Raw genomic sequence first — 19,411 nt, forward strand, 5'->3', positions numbered from 1 at the left:
TAGCTGATAAAAGTGATGTAGATATCTTGCAGGATGATTTAAATAAATTGGCAGTGTGGGAAAAGGACAATGGTTGTCAATTCAGTGTTGTAAAATGTAAGGTAATGAATGCACTTTAGAATGAAAAGATTACACACTTATTAAATTACTCTGGATCAGAGACAGATGTTGAAAGTTTTTTCACTTTATTCCATAAGGGGGTGTGCTTTGCATTATGGGATACTAAGGCAACTGGCATGAAGTCATTAGCCTCTAAATACAAGTAGCTCAGTCATAAAGATACTTCACACACAAATTGTTTACTTACACTTGGATAAAGGATTAAACCAAGAATATAATTTCTTAGCATCTTTAATATTATTATTTATTATTTTAAGGACCCACAAGAACCCATAGTAGAAACAACAAAAATAAATAAAATAAATCCTCCGATGCCTTTTCATTCTCAAAGGGGACAAGGCAGAGCTCTTAGTCCTAACTAACTTTCTGGAGAATGGTGAACAGCCATTCTCCACTCGTAGCTACTGCCAAACTGAGCTCATCTACCAATGATTATTAAGGCATTAGGGAAAAGAGAGAGAGAAGACAAATGCCACTATCTCTTGATCCTAAACTATATCTCATAATGTTCTCTGAAACAGTGCAAGTTCTATGGTCAACATTTCAGAGTTGTGGGAATAAAAGCTTGAATTTCTGGAAGATATTTTTTGCATGCATTAGAGACAGGTTAACTCAGGAACCAGTTAAAAACAAGAAAGTTGGGGGCAGGGAGCTAAGTTGTATATATTCCCCTAGTTGTTGAACTGGAATAGAATCTATAATGGGTCTTCTGATGGTCTAGGATTATGGAACCAAACCACATAAGATGTTTCTAGTTCATTAAAGCTACCTGAACATAAGGCTGGTATAAAAATAGCTAGGATAAAGGTTGTAATAACACAGCATAAAATTAAAACTGAATTAATAAAAATTATATAGAAGTAAGACTTACTTTTAAAATAGAAGCAAAATATTTTCCTCCGATGTGGTTGTCTGTTTTCAGAAATATTTCCCTGAGACGACTCTCTCCAATAGGATTATATTTGGCATTAAATTTGTCAAATCGATGAAAGGTATTTCTATCCTGAAATATAAACATAATAAACATTTAAAATTTATATAAAATTTATATAAACATAATAAACACACAATAATATATTCTCATATTCAGTGATAAAAGAACTGTGGAGGAGACTCATTATCAACAGTGACCCCACTTAAGTGGGAGAAGCTGCAGAAGAAGAAGTAGTAGTGATAAAAGAACTCATGACCTGAATTTCAAATGTCCAAAATTTTTTTTTTTATCAGGTCACCAGTCCTGCTAGTTCTATGAAAAGCTTACTCAGGATTTTGATTACAAGGATATTTAGCAACAATTTAAGGTAACAAGGAATGGTTTTTCAGTTAATTTTTGATGTTGAACAATAATACCATGCCACACATTATTTCAATTTTATATTTCATCACAAAAAACACCAGTGTTTAAGTGTGTATGTGCATTTATGTGTATTAAATAAGTATTATTCCAAGGGCCATCGCCAGATTAGATTGTGCCCTGAGGCAAACAATTAAATATCGCCCCTGATGGATTATAAGATAAAAATGAATGCAAAACAATTATAATTTTAATTAAATGTTTGCTCTTCGGGGATAACACACATTAAACTGTTTACAAGCTCTTCTAAATTTAAATTATGAGCTATGTTGGCTTCTATTGATATACTGCTAGATCAACCAATCTTTCTAGTGTCACTGCTGTTCGCAAATAATTTTTGACGAGTTTAAGCTTCTAAAAACTTCTTTCCGCACTTGCTACGCTAACAGGAATTGTTAACAATATCCTTAGGGCGTGGTTACGTTGGGATAAATTTCTACAAGATTTTGGTTTTATATATATGTTACCGCTAAAGCTCGAAAGCCGTTAATGTGCACATTACCTAGCTAATCTGCAGATTAACTGATTATCTCCGTTAACATGCAGAATCGAGAGTTTTCTGCATTTTACCTAGGTAATTAACGGCTTCCGTATCGTTAAAGTTCAAAATTTTGTTTCTCTCATTTCCTTTCCCTACTCCTTCCCCCCCCTCTCCCTCCACTTTTAGTTTGGTTTTTTAATAAGTAAACATAATTTTATCACATGTTTTGCAAATTCATTTCCTTAATTCTAATAATATTTTAAACCGTTTGATTCTTTGTATTATAGTTTTAATTGATTGATGATTGATTCTATCAACTAATTTGTTGATTGTATTAACTTGATTCTTTAGATATCGAAAAATAAATAACATTATGTTAATTTAAGCGTACAGAAACATTGCCGTTGTTCCAGCAAAGATCTTATTCTCACTTTAACGAGTGCCTAGTAGGTAATGTGCAGATTACCTAGGTAATTTGAGAAAAGAAACAATTTTCCACACATTAACGGATCACCTAGTTAATCTGCACAATACCTAGGTAATCTGTAGAATAACCGATTTCTGCACTTTAGTGGTAACATATATATATATGATAAAATTTGATGAGGACCACTTTTCTCTTGTGTTATTTTCAAGAGAATTTTTACTTCTTCAAATAAATCTATTGCATCTACATCAGATGTTTTGGCACTGCTCAAAGCAATTTCCAGGTCTTTACAATGTTTTTAATATTTTGTCTAAACTCCAGTTATGTAAATTATTTATATTATATAAAAATCCAAATAGATCATTGTGGGATCTCAGTTGTTCAAATCTATTTTGTAAGCTATTTATAGCTGTATCAATTAAGACGTTAAAAACATTAACTTCAAAAAGTTTTTCTGGGGTCGCTTGCAGCTCATTATGGATCTCATAGGAAAACATTTTTCTTTTTCTTATTATTCTCACATGAGGAAATTCCAGTGGTACATCAAGTTTTTCTGCAATTTCAGCTGCAGTTGTTTTCATTTGTTGAAATACGTTTTCCCTATAACAAGTTACAAATTTCAGGATGGTGTCAAGCTAAGAGCAGCCAATATTTAGAGGCATGGCCAATATTTAAATTTACACTTTGCAACATTTTACTCACTGGGTTTATTAATGATAGAATGTCATACCAAATAATTATGCGGCAAATAAATTTGAATGAAGTAATTTTTTCAACAAGGGCATGAGCAATGTACTATGCTTCATTTCCAGTTGAAACCTGTCAATTGAGGATTTTCGTATATTTACATGAGTGCATCATAAATTTCGCAAAATTGAAATCGAATTGGTTTAATTGCTGCAATTAGAACTTCCCATCGAGTATCAGACACACCTTTTATTGTCATGTTTAGTAGTTGTCTCAAAAGAACCTCCCACCTGTTCATTGATCCAGAAAAAAAGTCTAATAGATGTTGAATTATTCCAAAAAATGATACAGTGCCAAAACATCTGATGTAGATGCAATAGATTTATTTGAAGAAGTAAAAATTCTCTTGAAAATAACACAAGAGAAAAGTGGTCCTAGTCAAATTTTATCATATATATATAACCAAAATATATATGATAAAATTTGACTAGGACCACTTTTATCTTGTGTTATTTTCTGAGGAATTAGATAAGTACCAGATCGACATAATAGGGGTGACTGAAACAAAAAAGACCAAAACTGGTGAGATCTTTCTCAGCAATAAATACAAAATGTTATATTCAGGCAATGACAATCAAGGAAAAGAAGGAGTAGCCATAGTATTCAACACAAAATACGAGGCTAATCTTCTTGAATGGCAGTCAGTCTCAAGTAGAGTAATGTGGGCAAATATGAGAATAGGAAACTAGACAATGACACTTATTTGTGCCTATGGTCCCACAGAAGGTTCTAGTAAGGTAGAAGTGGAGGAATTTTTTGACGCTTTAGAAAAAGCAGCTGACACAATGAAAAAGGAAAAGTTGGTCCTTGTTGGGGATCTAACTAGCTAAACAAAAGTCATGGGAGGACTTTGGCAAGAATATAAAAAATAAATATCAAGAAGGTGGCAAAATATTCTTGAGGTTGTTGAAGAAGCTTAGGAATGGAGGAAAGAGTGCTGTAAAAGGAGTTAGAGATGATAAAGGTGACATGAAAACAGGAGAAAAAGATATCCTTGAAGTATGGAGTAATTACTTTGAAAAACTGATAATTAAACAAGCAGTGATGACAGCAGAGTGATAAAAAACACTGACCAGGCATGCAGTCAGGAATACATATCCATACTTCACGTAGAAAAAGCAATCACAGGCTTGAAATGTGGTAAGGCAGCAGGAGTAGATGATATTCGACCAGAAATGCTGAAGCATGGTGGTATAAAAGTCTTACAGTGGCTGCACTGCATAGTTCAGAAAGCCTAGACAGAGGGACGAATTCCCGATGATTGGAGTAGAGCTCTCATAGTAAACATATATAAAAAGGAAAATAAAACTGAATGTGAGAATTACAGAGGTATTTCCCTACTGAGTGTTCCTGGCAAGATCTATGCAAGTATACTTGAGAAACGGTTGAGAAGAATTGTGGAAGAAAAGCTTGGTGAAGAACAAGCTGGATTCAGGCCAAATAGAGGCTGTCAGGATCAGATCTTCACTTTACAACAAATAGTCGAGAAAGCATGGGAATATAACAAAGATCTGTATTTAAGTTTTGTCACTCTGGAAAAGGCATATGACAAGGTGCCAAGAGAGAAGCTATTCAATACGCTGCAGTTATATGGTGTCAATGGGGCATTATATCAAGCAATACTTAGTCTTTATTTGAGTTGTAAGTCAGCAGTTAGAATTGAAGGAAGTACAGGAAGATGGTTTAATGTTAAATCTGGTGTGGGACAAGGATGTACATTATCTATATGGATCACATTATGAAGGAAAGTGGTATTAAACCTGATATCAAAATTGGAGATGTTATTGTCAGCTCTTTGCTTTATGCGGATGATATTATACTTCTAAATAAATCTGCTACAAGTCTGCAAGATTCTCTGACTAAATTGAATAGCTGTTGTAATAGATATGGTATGAAGGTCAGCAATAAAAAGACAAAGACAATGAAAATAGGCAGTATCATTGAAAATGTCAACTGTGTTGTGAATGGAGAACCTGTGGAACAACTAAAACATTTCAGCTACTTAGGCATGATTTTTACTGAAGATGGTAAATTAAATATAGAAATAGACAACAGAATCAGCAAAGCTCTTATGGTAGGAAGTCAATTAACTAAATTCATATGGAATAAGAGAGAAATTAGTCGGAACACTAAATTAGCTGTATATATACAAGACAGTGTTCAAACCAGTTTTAACTTATGGATCTGAGAGCTGGGTCAGAAGTAAAACGTTTGACCAACGACTAGAGACCGCAGGTATGCGAGTCCTGAGAAAGATTAGAGGCATGAACAGATGGCATCAATGGCAATATCATATTAAAAACGAGGATATTAGAAAACAACTTGACATTGTCAGCATCCAGGAATGCGTTAGCAGAGCTAATCTCAGGTGGTATGGTCACTTAAATAGAATGGGCGAGGAAAGATTAGCAAAACAAGTGATCTGTGCCAGGTTGGCAGGAAAACGACCCAGAGGAAGACCAAGATATAGGTGGATTGATACGGTACAAAGTGCCTTAGATGATAGAAATATAAGATCTGATAATGTTGGAGTCTTGACAAGTAACAGACTGATTTGGAGGAAAATTGTAGATAGGAAGTTAGTAATGATGTAAATTTTTCATGTAGTACTGTCATATCCTGTACACCCCTTGAGGGTACATGGCAGGAATTTGATGATGATGATATAACCAAAATCTTGAAGAAATTTATCTCGACATAACAACGCCCTAAGGATATTTGTGCTTTTAGCTGCATCATTAACAAACAAGATTGAGAGAATGAGGCACTACGTGGACCAGAAAATGCACGGGGATTTATATTTAAAATGCAAGTTTGTACACCTTTCTCTTGTCCCTTCATGTTAGCACCATTATCATAACTCTGTCCATGAATGTCTTCTATATTGATATTCAATTGTTCTAATTCTTTTATAATTTTATCAGTCAACCCAAGTCCTGTTTTATCATGAATTTCCAAAAAACTTATGAATTTTTCACATATTTTCCATGTTTCTGACCAAACATATCTTATTATAACAGTCATTTGTTCAGGTATGGGTGGCATCTGGTGTGCAGTCCATAATAATGGAATAGTATTTGGTTTTTTTAATATCACTTATTATTTTACTTCTTATTTTCTCTGTCATAATTTGAATTAATTGATTTTGTATTTCAGGATTCAAATAATGAACTTCACAACTTTTTTGTTTGTTTTTGGTTATAGTATCAAGATGTTGCTTCATAACTTCATCGAACAATGCGAAAAGTTCTACAATTTTTTGTTGCTTCTTAACTTCATCGAACAATGCGAAAAGTTCTACAATTTTTTTGAAAATTTCCATTGTTAGGAGTATAAATTGTAGAGGACGATCCCCGAAGCGCAAGATTTTGTGCTGCTATGCAACGGATTATTGCTAATAATTGTATTAAAACTGCTTTCCAGCGTTGGGTTTCACTGTCCAAAATTCTTTGTTGGTCTGCATCGATAGTCAGTTTCAAATTTAACCGGAATGTCAATTCTTTCCAACGAATATGGGAATGTGAAGTTTCATGGATTTGAAGTTTTCTGTTGATATTTTTCCAATCATTGAAACCGCTTTTCGACGTAAGGCCTTTTTGCTCTGATGAAACAGGATTAAAAATTTCGCAGCAGAAACAGTAAACAGCATCTTTTTTCCTAGAATATAGAAGCCACGATCGTTCGATATTTTCAGAAAGCATTCATTGATAATAATTATTCGAAAATTTTCTGCCTTGATCATTCAAAGGATATTTATTTAATTTTACTTGAATAGAATCTTTTTTTTTTTTTTTTTTTTTTTTTTATAAGTTCCATTCTAGTTTTGTAATCAAATTTCTCTGGCCACTAGAATGGATCAGTTTCAATAAAATAATCTTGATTTTTAATTGGATCATCTGTTCATAATTCCCGTTTCTTTACGTCATCATTTTTGAAATCACCACAAGTAGTTGTTGTCAGTATCAGTGGCTGATATGGGGGAATTGTTGGTATTGGTGGATGAGGATGTAGAAGCTGCTCCAACGGCTGGTGCTGAAATTTTTATAACTTTTGGTGCTGGTTCTGTTGAAAACTCGTTCTCTTTGATGTCTTTTGTTAAGATTCCAAATCTCCTTACATCGCTTGTTGCTTTCTTTACTTGTTCTTCCTTTTCTCTTTTCCTTTTGAGAAAAGCAGCTCCCGAAAACTTTTTCTCTTTCAAATTACTCATATAAATTACAATAAATTTCGTATTGATAAATTATTCTTTTTTTTTCTATTAATTATTAGTTTTGAGTTAATTAATTTATTATTTTTAAGAGTTTTAAAACAATAAATCTTATTTAAAAAAAAAAACGATTTAAAACAGTTGCTATCTACGAATTTTTACTATAAATAATTTGAAATTTGGATACTTAATGGTAAACTATCATTATTGAGGGCAACGTAAGACAAAGTATGCTGCCCAAAGAGCGATTTTGGCATTTTAGCAAAATACATCTCTGATTAATAGGTTTATAATTTATAAACTATTATCTTTAAAATTTTATTTGTCTATCAAAAATCTAAAAATATGTACACAATTAAAATCAAAGTCAAAAATTGTCCAAAGTCATTTAAACACAGAATACTCAATATGTTTCACACTCAAAATTGAAATGATGCTGAAAAAAATGCATGAAGTGCATATCACGCTGTTTCGTCTATCCAAATTCAAAACGGAATTTAAGAAAACAAACAGCGTAATACACACCTATGTTTCAGACTAAATATTTGGATAGATCAGTGTTTCTGAAACTTTAGATATCCGTGTACCCCTTCTTTATTTTTCATTATTACAAAGTACCTTATCAAAATAATAATAGTAAATAAAAATATATTTCATTGTAAATGTCTGTTTTATTTGAATTTAGATGTACATTTAAACAAAAAAAATATTTTCTTTTAATAGAACAAAATTTATAAAGATACTATACATTTTTACTTAATATAAATAATTTATCAATGAGGAGTGAAATTGCTTATTCTATATCTGCTATATTGCTCTCTTTTGTGCGTTTTATAAATCCAGTCTTTAACCAATGCTCCATACTTAAGAATTTGAAAGCTTAAAAAATTACCATATTTACTCGAATATAACTCTCATCCCCCCCCCCCCAAATTAAAGCAAAAAAATCATAGTGCATGATATATGCAGGGATTTTCAGAAACAAAAATTTTTAGAAAAAAACTGAAAATGGGTAAGACTTACCAAGAAGCTTCTATTTGCCATCACTTCTTCTGTCCTAAAGAGCAGTTTCCTTGTGTGCAATGTCAAAGTTATCTACCCAAATAGTGTCATCTTCATTCCCATTATATCAAGCAAAAATTACCAGTAATTTAAGACTTGAGATACATAATGAACAATCCTTGACAAATTACTAATGAGAAGTGAAAGATGTGCACGATTGTAGGCAGTAGAGAAAGAGCTGCTATGAAGTGCATATGATTGGTGAGTATTAACAAAATACCGTGCGACCCAAAGAAAAAACAAGCTGACAACTGAATTGAAATGCCAATTCTCTTCAACTGATTTCCATAATATATGAAATACATTCACTATATATTTCTTAGTTTTAACACGTTCACGACGGAGTTAGTGTCAAGCAAAACCATAATGTTGCACTGCCAACATGTGGTTTTGCTGGAGTCTATACAGCAGTTTCTGTTGTAGGTGTTATGTCGTGATATTTCTTTAATTCCTTATTGTGTTCTCCTACTTATATCACTTATCTCAGATTGTCACTGTACACACGAGACTATCAGAATTCTGTACTCTCTTATCTACAGTTAAATCTATTCATACAATTGGCCAATTCTTAGAAAGATTAAGTATATTAAATAAATTAACAAAGGGTAGACTTCTGAATGGAGTCCGATCCTCAGTCTAGAGTTACCTCCTAATCAGGTTCTGGCAATATTTATTTGATCAAGCTGCGCCAGCCAGATCCCTAGGTTAGAAATTCCTCTTAACCAATGAGTACCCCTCAGAAAATATACTAAGTAAATCCGGGACAAACCCGTTTTATACCTCATATCTCTAGCCCTCTTCATTACCAAATCTTTCTGCCCGACACTTTCTTTTTGTGCCTGGCTCCTATTTTCATTTCTATCTTCCTGGAATACTTCGTACACATGCCGCGTCTTCCCGGAAAACACTGTGCACTCGCACATAAACAATTTGCCGTCGGCTACACAATTTATCCAAAGTTGTTGCTAGTGGACTTTGAACCTCCGGTACTATGCTCTAACATATATCTTATAGAGAAACTTCTTACATTATAATATTTTACAAATAAATGACATCTTTCACCTTTAATTAATATTTCAAAATTTATAATTGGTACAATTCTTTAAACAAATTAGTATCTTTACACTTATTTACAAGCATTTCCCCTTTTAGTTTTTTGTTTTCTTGTTAAATTCTGAATGAGATATTTCTTAGTTAAAATATTTTCATTCAAAATTCAACATAGAAGAGATGTGATTCATTAGTTAGGCCGTTTTTATCCCAGTTGTCTCTAATAGCACTATTTGTTGAGAAATATATATTATACAGTCAGCAAATGTCTGTGAATCTTATTCAGCGACATGATAAAACTAATTGTTTTTTGTGTTTTTGCAGTATAGTTGTGGAGGGTGCATTGTTTACCGCAGGGAGTGAGTTATCGCTCCAACGTGAAAGTTGGGGTGATAGTGACTCGCAATTTGAGTAGGAGAATTTATGCATAATATAATTTAATATATATATTAAATTATATTATTTATATATATATATATATATAGAGTATAAAAGTTTATGAAATTCACATCGTATGATACTTTATGGGTTGTTTCTTTAAGTATCTAATAAGTGGACTCTAAAATGTTTTCTTTTAGTATGACTATAATTTTTTTATAATAAAATATAATAAGCACATATTTAACTGTCAATGGGAAATGGCACCTTTTTTATTTGATAAACTAAACGCTGTATATTTGTAAAATATCTTGTTGTCGTAATACAGCTGAACGAGCATCTTTATTAAGCAGCGCATTGAGGCAGGCTGCCTCTATGCTACACCCTGTCGACGGTACTGATTATTCCTATTCATGATAAATGATTCTTTCTATGCTAATATTCTTATTTTAAAAAATTCAAAGACACAAGAAACATCATATTCAAAATCAGACAATTAATCCTGTTTCACTTACAATGAGGAGGAGAGATGACTCATTCTAAGTTATTCTCTTTCTCTTGCAATACACTTAAAAAATGCAAATTTCATATTTAAAAACCTATAGTACATGTCTACATGAATATGTAGCTTAAGGATTAGGGTAGTTCTTCTTGAGAGACCAGATATAGAACTTTAAGACACTATTAAGCATTGTGATGGTCTCACATTGGAAATTCATCTACTTCTCAAAGGTATTCAACAGCCAATATTTGGGGAATGAGCATTCCCCCCCCTCTCAAGAGAAGAAAGATGTTTTTATAAGGGATGCTTGAAACTCAAGTATTTTATTAATTTCTGCTTAGTCATATCATTTTGCACATCTTTCATCACAGGGCTATTTCCTGAGTACAGAGCTACTCCTAGTATGAGATCCATTATGATTATCCTCTAATGTGCATAACATGAAGAGTACACGGAAGAAGAGAAATTACGATCATTACTCTATATAAATTAAAACATCTCATTTGTGAAAATGAATTCAAGCTTGCAAAGAACAACCTGAAATGGCCATCAACAAGTTTAAATGAAATGTTTTTAAATCCAAGGCAACATCTGTAGAGAAAAACAATGAATATAGAACACAATGTAGAATCAAGATCATCATAATTTTGTACAGCAAGTTACAGAAATGCTTTCAAAATGCTCATTGTTAATCTTGTATGAAATTAAGTACAAATATAGAAACACTGTCTTAGTTCTTGTGAATCTAGCTGTGCAGTATACATGTCATACAGAGGTGTGATATGCATGGTCGAAATGAAATAGTGCCACGACTTGATTCTTGGTACTATGGAAACCTACAGCTTGTTGCTGAGAAAATAAGGAAGCAATTTAGCCATAACATATTAACTATTTTTTTCATACAAAACATTAGGGGAGGCTACATGCCATTTTTTTTTTTTTTTTTTTTTTTTTTAATAACAATCCCACCTAAGGAAAGTTAAAACCTTATTACACATTAGTACCATGTATGAATCCTATCAGAAACAGGAAACTATATCATAAATTCCATTCATTAGCATAAATTCTGATTGAAAGCCTGCTAGCAGGAAATTAGAAATAATCTACCTGGCCATTCACTTTGGTTTGTCCAAGTCACACTGCTTTCTGGGATTCTAGATCTTATGGAGTTATCTGTTAAAAGGATATTAAACCAATGATCTCCTCTGTATCCTTTTCCAGATAAAGACTGTTTTAACATATTTGCAAATCTGGAATCTTGATCTCAACTATCTGTTTATAGCCTTCATACTGCTGATATCATCATCTTTTGTAATGTATTGAAATCGAATGAAGCACAATAACACTGACCAAAACAAATTTTGTAACTAGAATCAAGAGACAGATTTATGTATTTTTGGACACACAATTTAAAGATAGACATCAGGAATGGTGATTACTAACACTTTTTTATAGTCACAAATACACTTGAATTTCACTTGATGCAAAAAAAACCTGTGTTGTACTTGTGGTTATCACATCTGCCTACTAGGTGGAAGATCCCAGGTTCAATACCTGGTAGGTAGATTTTTTGCCAGCATGGTGGGCTGAGTGATTAGCATATCCGCTCTCCAGCCAAAAGGTTGCGAGTTTGAATCCCTCCGTGGGGGATGGATGTTTGTGATTATCTGTGAAAATATTAGTGGTGGTGGTGGCAGGCAGTAGATGGTGGAGATGGAAAGTTATAGAGCAGGTGTCCTCCCTCAGTGAGTCCTTGGAAGTGTCAGGTAATAATAACAAAAATTCCAAAACTGCACTGATTCTCATCAACAAAATAGGAATAATTATTTCAAAATGCAAAAATTTTTAGAGAAAATAGATACTGATTCTGATCAGGAAATTCTATCAGCAAAAACATCAAGAGGAAAAGACTAAGATCTGACATCTCAAAATTAAGATCGCATGCAATACACAAAATTGCGTTTTAACTAAAAATTCTAAATCAGAGCCTTAATTTCTGAAAATAGACCAATTTTTGGGAAAAGGAAAACACAGTACTTCATGCATTAAAATAACTTACTAACACATCTATTGCAAAATTCTGAAATGTATAAACTATGGAATCAAAATAAGATAAAAGAAAAATTGTCATTCAGAAACAGCTGAATTACAACAAAATTAAAAAATAAATCACAATTAAATGTAGAGAAGCAAAATCAAATTGTACCAAAATGTGTATCAAAATGCAGATACTCATCACTGATTCAAAATTTATATATAGCACAATAAGATAATATAAATCAATATCATTAAACATGAAAGTGGCAATCAAATATCTGAAATTTTGGCTGACAACAAATTTTTGCAAAATCTAATAGTGAAAATTAAGAAATGTTATGAAAATTTCTTCATTTGGTTTATAAATTAAAGATGCAAAGAAATTACATTCTTGTTTAATCCTTTATCCAAGTGTAATCAAACAGTCTGTGTAATGAAAAGCACACACCTGAAAGGCCTTTCCTATAATACACAGCATTATACATCTGAAAGGATGTGTGCTTTACATTATGGAATACTAAGGCAATTAATATGAAGTTGTTAGCCTCTATATATAAGTAGCCTAGTCGTTATGATATCTCACATGCAACTTTGTTTGATTATAGCGTAATGAGAATATGATTTCTTAACATCTTTAATTTTATTTGAGAATATGATTTCTTAACATCTTTAACCTCAAAAATATTAAGGAAATAGGTGATGCAATCAGATAAGACAAAACAGATGAAGTTCCAAGAAGATGAAATAAAATAATTGCTAGAGTTTTGAAAGCATGGAGGTGAAACTGCAAAGCTTTATTTAGTACAGTAATTCAAACAAATTTTAACTCATTAAGAAATTCACGCCTGGAAATCAGGAAGAAAAATCCCCTCCCCCATATATATATATATATATATATATATATACAGGGTGTTCGGGAGAAATTTGACAGTTTCGTAAGGAAAAAGAAAATCTTCTTTGTATCTATTAAATTTAATGAATTGACAAAAAAAATTACAGGCAGAGTTAATTACAATACTATCAACAAGATTTACTCAAAATAACCACCATTAGCATCGATCACAGCTTCAATTCTGCTTCGGAACCTCGAACAAGCTGATGCTACAGTCTCCCTGGGAAGGGCCGCAAAAACTGTTTTAATTTTATCCATTAACTGGGCTTTTGTATTACTGGAAGTGCGATTGGTGTCTTTTTCAACTGCGCCCCATACAAAATAATCCATGGGGTTAAGGTCTGGGGAGTTTGGAGGCCAAACATTTGGACTGGTGAAGTCGTAGAAATTTTCAGACAACCATTTTTGACTTTTCCCAGAGGTGTGGCAAGGGGCCGAATCCTGCTGCCATACATACTGGCTACCCTTGTTATCCAGGGCTTGACTACAGTTAGCAACTCCACGAACAAAGCCCGAATTCCAATGCCAGGGTTCTTCAACACCTGTTCCTGCAGATTTGCGAGGAATTCTGCTGTACGAACGCAATCAGATCGTCTGCTAGGGATCTTTCTTCTTGCTACATCCTCGTAGTCACCATTGCAAGTCTCTAGTTCATGCCTGATTGTTTTTACTGTATTCAGGGAGCATTGGGCAGCAGTCGTAATATCCTTATTTTGATGGCGGGCACGAATCATCATGATACAAGTTATTCTCTTCCATGATTCAGGTGGGTTCCAGCTATCCATCCTTTCTGACATCTTGTATATGAATGAAGAAGGGTCCAAACTTTTAAATGAAGAGAAGTGTGTGTTAATACATGTAACTTACGGAAAAATATAATTAATTATAAATATGTCAAATTTATCCCGAACACCCTGTATATATATATGGGGGAGGGGATATATAAGCTGCATATTACTATGCAATCCAATAGATTGATAATCTGATTAAAGCCATATTTATAAGAATTATACAAGACAGAATAAAAGCAGCTTTTGAATGAAATATATAAGAGCAAATGGGATTGGGGAAGGGCTTCTCCTTCTACAATAAATTAATGTATTATATTATTATTTAGGCCTCCAAGGAGTCAAAAGATTCATTGCAGGAGGTTCTTACTAGGAAACACAATCTATCATACCACTCCTTAAATTCATTGACTGTTCTCATCTCACCACTATCAGGCAATGCATTCCACGGTTCAACCACCCTCCATGCAAAGAAACCAATCCTCACCCTCTTGCTCACAGTTTCCTTTTGTAACTTCCAGGGATGGCCCTTTGTCATCACTACTGCAATTATTAGAAGATATGTTAGGAAAAATATAAATCTTTATTGCTGTTTAATAGATTTTAAACAGCCATCCAACTCATTAAGCACAAAAATGAATTTGGAATATTAAAATTAAAAATAAGGAAAATGAAGAAGAGATTCAACAAAACATAACTCATCTCTTAGCAGTTGAAATACCAGTTAAGAGGTGAGTTATGGATGTCCTCTCTCACCATATTAGTTTAACCTATATCTGGAGGAACTTAAAAAAAAAAGATTCCATCCCAGAAAAAAATGAGAACATCTGTAAATGGAAAAAAATTACATCACATAAAATATGCAGATGATACAGCATTTACAGATAAGGAAACTCAATTATATGATAGAAAACTTACATAAAAAGATTAAGGACTATGCTGTTTTTTTTTTTAATGTAAGTGCAGACAAAAATTAAAATGCAGATAAATTTTACAAAACCAAAACAATGACAACAGGGAAACAAAATAGCTTCAACTTGTGAGCAGATAGGATTAAAACAATTATTTAGGCACCATCTGCCTATAGCAGATGAGGATGATGATTAAAATGCCTTATACTGATGCAGTAAAGCATAATTGTTAATGACCTACTTTTCTTTAGAATGATCTTAAAAGACTGGAAGAGTAAACAGAACAGAAGAGGTTAAAATTTAAACTCTGATAATATAATATTGGATAAACATAAACCAAATGGACAGACTTCATTAGAAAAAGTTAATGAATACGAGAATTAGGATATTTTGTTTGATACGGAATTTAGTTCTCGAATCATACTGGTAAGCTTGGGAGACTAAGTTTAATTCAAACTTCACTTGTAGGAGAAAGGAAGTTATAGCATTATACATGTTTCTAGACAGGTTAATATTAGATTATAACTCCAATTTTACTCATCAAGATTTTTAATGGATATCAAGAAAAAATTAGAAGGGTAATCAGAATTAGAGGAATTTCCTGCTTCTCACTCCTCTACTCACCCTCCCCTTATATAGTTCCAGGGATGACCTCTTGTACTCCCCAGTCTCCCGCCATTTCATGAAAAACCTCTTCAATGTTAATCCTATAACAATCCTTTACCAATTTTAAGTCTGTATCATATCACACCACTTCCTCCTATCCACTAAACTCTGCAAATTGCATTGTCTCAACCTTTCTTCATATTCAACATTCCAGAGATCAAATTATTTTGGTCAATTGCCTCTGGATCCTCTCTAACATCTCTTCAACCTTTTGAAAACCAGGTGACCAAATCTGTGTGCAGTAGTCCATATGTAACCTAATCAGAACCTTATACAATGAAACCAGAATCTCCTTACTTCTACAATTCAGTGTCCTCTGCATCATTCCCAGACATTGCGTTGTCCTCAAAATTTTGGCAATATGTCCTAAATTTCAGATCCTTATCCACCATCATCCCAAGATCTCTTCTTTCTTCCACCTCCAACAATATATCTCCACCAAGAGTAAATTCTACATCCCACCTTTGTTTACCTATTCAAGTTGGCTTGAAAGGCCACAACATCTGCTCTACTCTTCAAAGTTTATTCCAACTTTGCATTAACTGCAATGCAACTGAATATACTCATTCAAATCTTACTCAATATTATTAACAAACAGGTTAAACAGCAATGGTCCTAAAACAGACCTGAGGCACACCAGTAGTGACTTTTCTCTTCCAGGATATTGTTTCCCCATACACAACTTACTGATACCTATCAGACAGCAATCTACAATCCAATGCACTAGTCTAATATCCAACCCCAATCCACTCTAGTTTGACTGCCAACTTGTGATGCAGTAATCAAAAGCCTTTGCAAAGAAGTATTCTACTGTATATCCATCTCCTGTATTCAATGCTGCTGTCACTTTATTATAAGTAAGTAGATTACTAAACACAACCTCCCTTTAGCAAATCCATGCTATCCATCACAGGTAATACCATTGTTGTCAACCAAATTCTGGATCCCAAATCTCACCAGCCTTTCCAACACTTTTACCACAATACTGACACACAGATTTGCCTACAATTTGATGCCTGACTTCTGTCACCTCCTTTATGAAGCAGTACAATCTTGCCTTCCTTCCACTCCTTTGGAACTTAACCCAATGTAGGATGCATATTAAAAAATATCAAAGCAGATATCAACTCTCTGGTGCATTCCTTCAAAATACACAGTGATATATCAAGTCCCACAGCCTTATTAATATGAAGTTTGCTTAATTCCCCATATATCTCTTTCCTCACTCACAGTCAGTCTCTTCTTACCCACTGCTCTCAAATTCTCCATGATGTCACATTCATAAAAATGAAAGACCTTTATGAACTGCTCATTAAATATCTCAACTATATCCTCCAACAGCAGTTGTCCGTATATAATTTTTTCCAATCCATGCCATCCTACCATAATCATGATTATTTTTGCTAGCTACATATTGAAATAACTCTGGGATTTTTTTCTTTTTTTGACTTCATTAACTAACTGATGCTCCTACTGAACTTTTGCTACCCTTACCAACTGAGTCACTCTTCATGCTTGTTCTATATATTCCTCATGGAACTGATTACCACTCCTCTTATGTTGCATCCATAATGCTTTTTTTTTTTTTTTTTTTTTTTTTTTTTTTTGTACAGCATGCTTAATCTCTTCACTCATCCATTTCACACTTACATCATTTAACCTTCTGACCTTTGGAATACATTTAGACATTGCTTCTACTTGACAATTCTTGAATATCACTCAAGCAGAATAGATCTCTTTTCCGCCCAACTCCTCATTCCATGCTACAGCTCCAAGCCGTCTCCTGAGTTTCTCATAATCACCAGCCTTGTAGTTTCACATATACCCTTTCTTATGTCAACCACCCAGGTAATCACTTCATGGTCACTCTCACCAACTGGAGGGAGATTTGAAATCTCATTTATAACAATATCCTCTGATGAGATGATCAAATCCAAGACCCTCAATCCTTTTGTGCTCTGTGTTGCATAATGCCTGAGGTAGTTGTCCCTCAAAAACTCAACTCAGTTTCTTTACTTCCAGTTGCTATCTTATCACTATCTATATTGCTATAATTAAAAGCACCCATAATGATCCTCCTTTTCCCAATTCCTTTTGCTTATGCATTTCCTGGTCACTACCCCCCCCCCCTCCCAACATTACTAGGTCTATAGCAGCATCCAATGAAGTATTTCATTCTATTCACCTCTATCTCAACACCATACTGCCTCAAAACCCATTACTACTATTTTCCCCATGCAGCTCTACCTTGTATGGACATAACTTTTTTTTTTTCTATCATCAAATCATCAATAGTACTCCACCTCCCTTTTTACACCTTTCCATCTTCATGAAATACATGATACCCTTCCATCTCTATTCCTGTCAGGATGTCATCCTCATTCAAACCATGTCTCACTGATGTCAACAATTTTTGAGTGAACGATCTCAATCAATGCAACCATTTCCCTTGTTTCTGAGGAGTTCTGATACTTCTAGCATTCATATACAAACATAACAGCTCATTCCCAAATCTATAACAAGTTTCACTAATACCACTTATTAGATGCGACTTCTCCATATTTTCCTCAAGTCATTTCTTTTTCTCTTTACTCATCCCAGAACCTTCTTCAAATCCAACTGCTTTCCCCACATCCCAGGTCATCCCCTTCCCTCACACATTTAGATCCTCTTGGAGCATCAACCATTCTCACACTGTGTTTCCCTATCCACCCTGAGTCGCCCCATTTCCAGTTTGTCTTGTGCACTTGTTTTCTCTCTCTCTCTACACTTGTGCTACCCACTTCATTCATAAGCACTACTTCAATCTCTCCTTCCTTACTCTACTGCTCTTTCACATCGCTTCTTACTTGTTCAGATTCATTCTCTGCACCCTTTCAGCAGTAGTCTCTCCAAATGACTCGCACCAAAACCATTCAAATGCAGTCCATTATGCTTATACAGTTCAATTCTTCCTTCAAACTCATTCCGCACACTAACAAACTGCACTCCTTTCTCTTCACACATTTCTGCAAACATATTGTTCATAATTCTTGCTCTCCATCTCATCATCACTGTCAATACCTGGTCAACACACTGACTACCTTTCCTATCTTACTATTATCTTTTATCCTTCTGAACAACTTCCTGATATCCAATCTTACATTCTCATTTTTCCCAGTCAAGTAATTTTGTCTTTACTACCACTACCAACTCTTTTTCTTGCTTACTCCTCATATTCAGCGCCTTAATCACTCTATTCATTTTATCTCCAGGAAAACAAACCACGTGCATCTTCTCGTTTATAATGCCTCTAATAATCAAATCACCATACACCACCACTCACGGATCTTTCATACCGACATTTGTTTTCGTCTCCTTCACTCTTCCATACATATCTACAATTATCTTCATTTCACTCTGCCTCATCTTCACCAACTCAGCTTTCAAATCTTGCATCCTTTTATTGCTATCATTCACTCACTATTTTATAGCCAGTCACACACATGTTCGTGGTCAATCCCGTTCATCAACTTACCGTTAATTATACTGTTTTTCAACATCATTATTGCCCACTTTATTAATTTCAGTCTGTTTCTAGACATCATATAAATTATCACTTTATCGTCAATCAATCTTTTTTCCACATACTCTGAACTTTTGCACAAACTTCAACTGCCGTGTCAGTTACGACAGCATTTTCCCTATTGGCTTTTCACCTGGCCCTTTTCAAATCCATCATTTGAGGTTTGGCACCTGTAATTTTTGGAAATCTCAGAATTAGACTGCTTAACTAACACTGGAATGGTC

At 33.8% G+C, this 19,411-nt stretch overlaps 1 protein-coding gene across 8 annotated transcripts in view; it reads right to left on the bottom strand.

Annotated features, from left to right (window-relative positions):
- The window catches only part of AMPdeam (AMP deaminase), a 443,168-nt gene that overhangs the window by 66,575 nt on the left and 357,182 nt on the right, over nt 1-19,411 (bottom strand). For all 8 annotated transcript variants that reach the window (XM_090412444.1, XM_090412451.1, XM_090412439.1 and 5 more), the window contains one exon: nt 992-1,123. In XM_090412444.1, coding sequence (XP_090268570.1) covers nt 992-1,123 — 132 coding nt within the window. The remainder of the gene's footprint in view (nt 1-991; nt 1,124-19,411) is intronic.

This window comes from Typopeltis vanoorti, chromosome 2 (genome assembly GCF_054136105.1).
Source record: "Typopeltis vanoorti isolate ZY-2024b chromosome 2, IOZ_Tvanoo_1.0, whole genome shotgun sequence".
NCBI classification, from domain to species: Eukaryota; Metazoa; Arthropoda; class Arachnida; order Uropygi; family Thelyphonidae; genus Typopeltis; species Typopeltis vanoorti.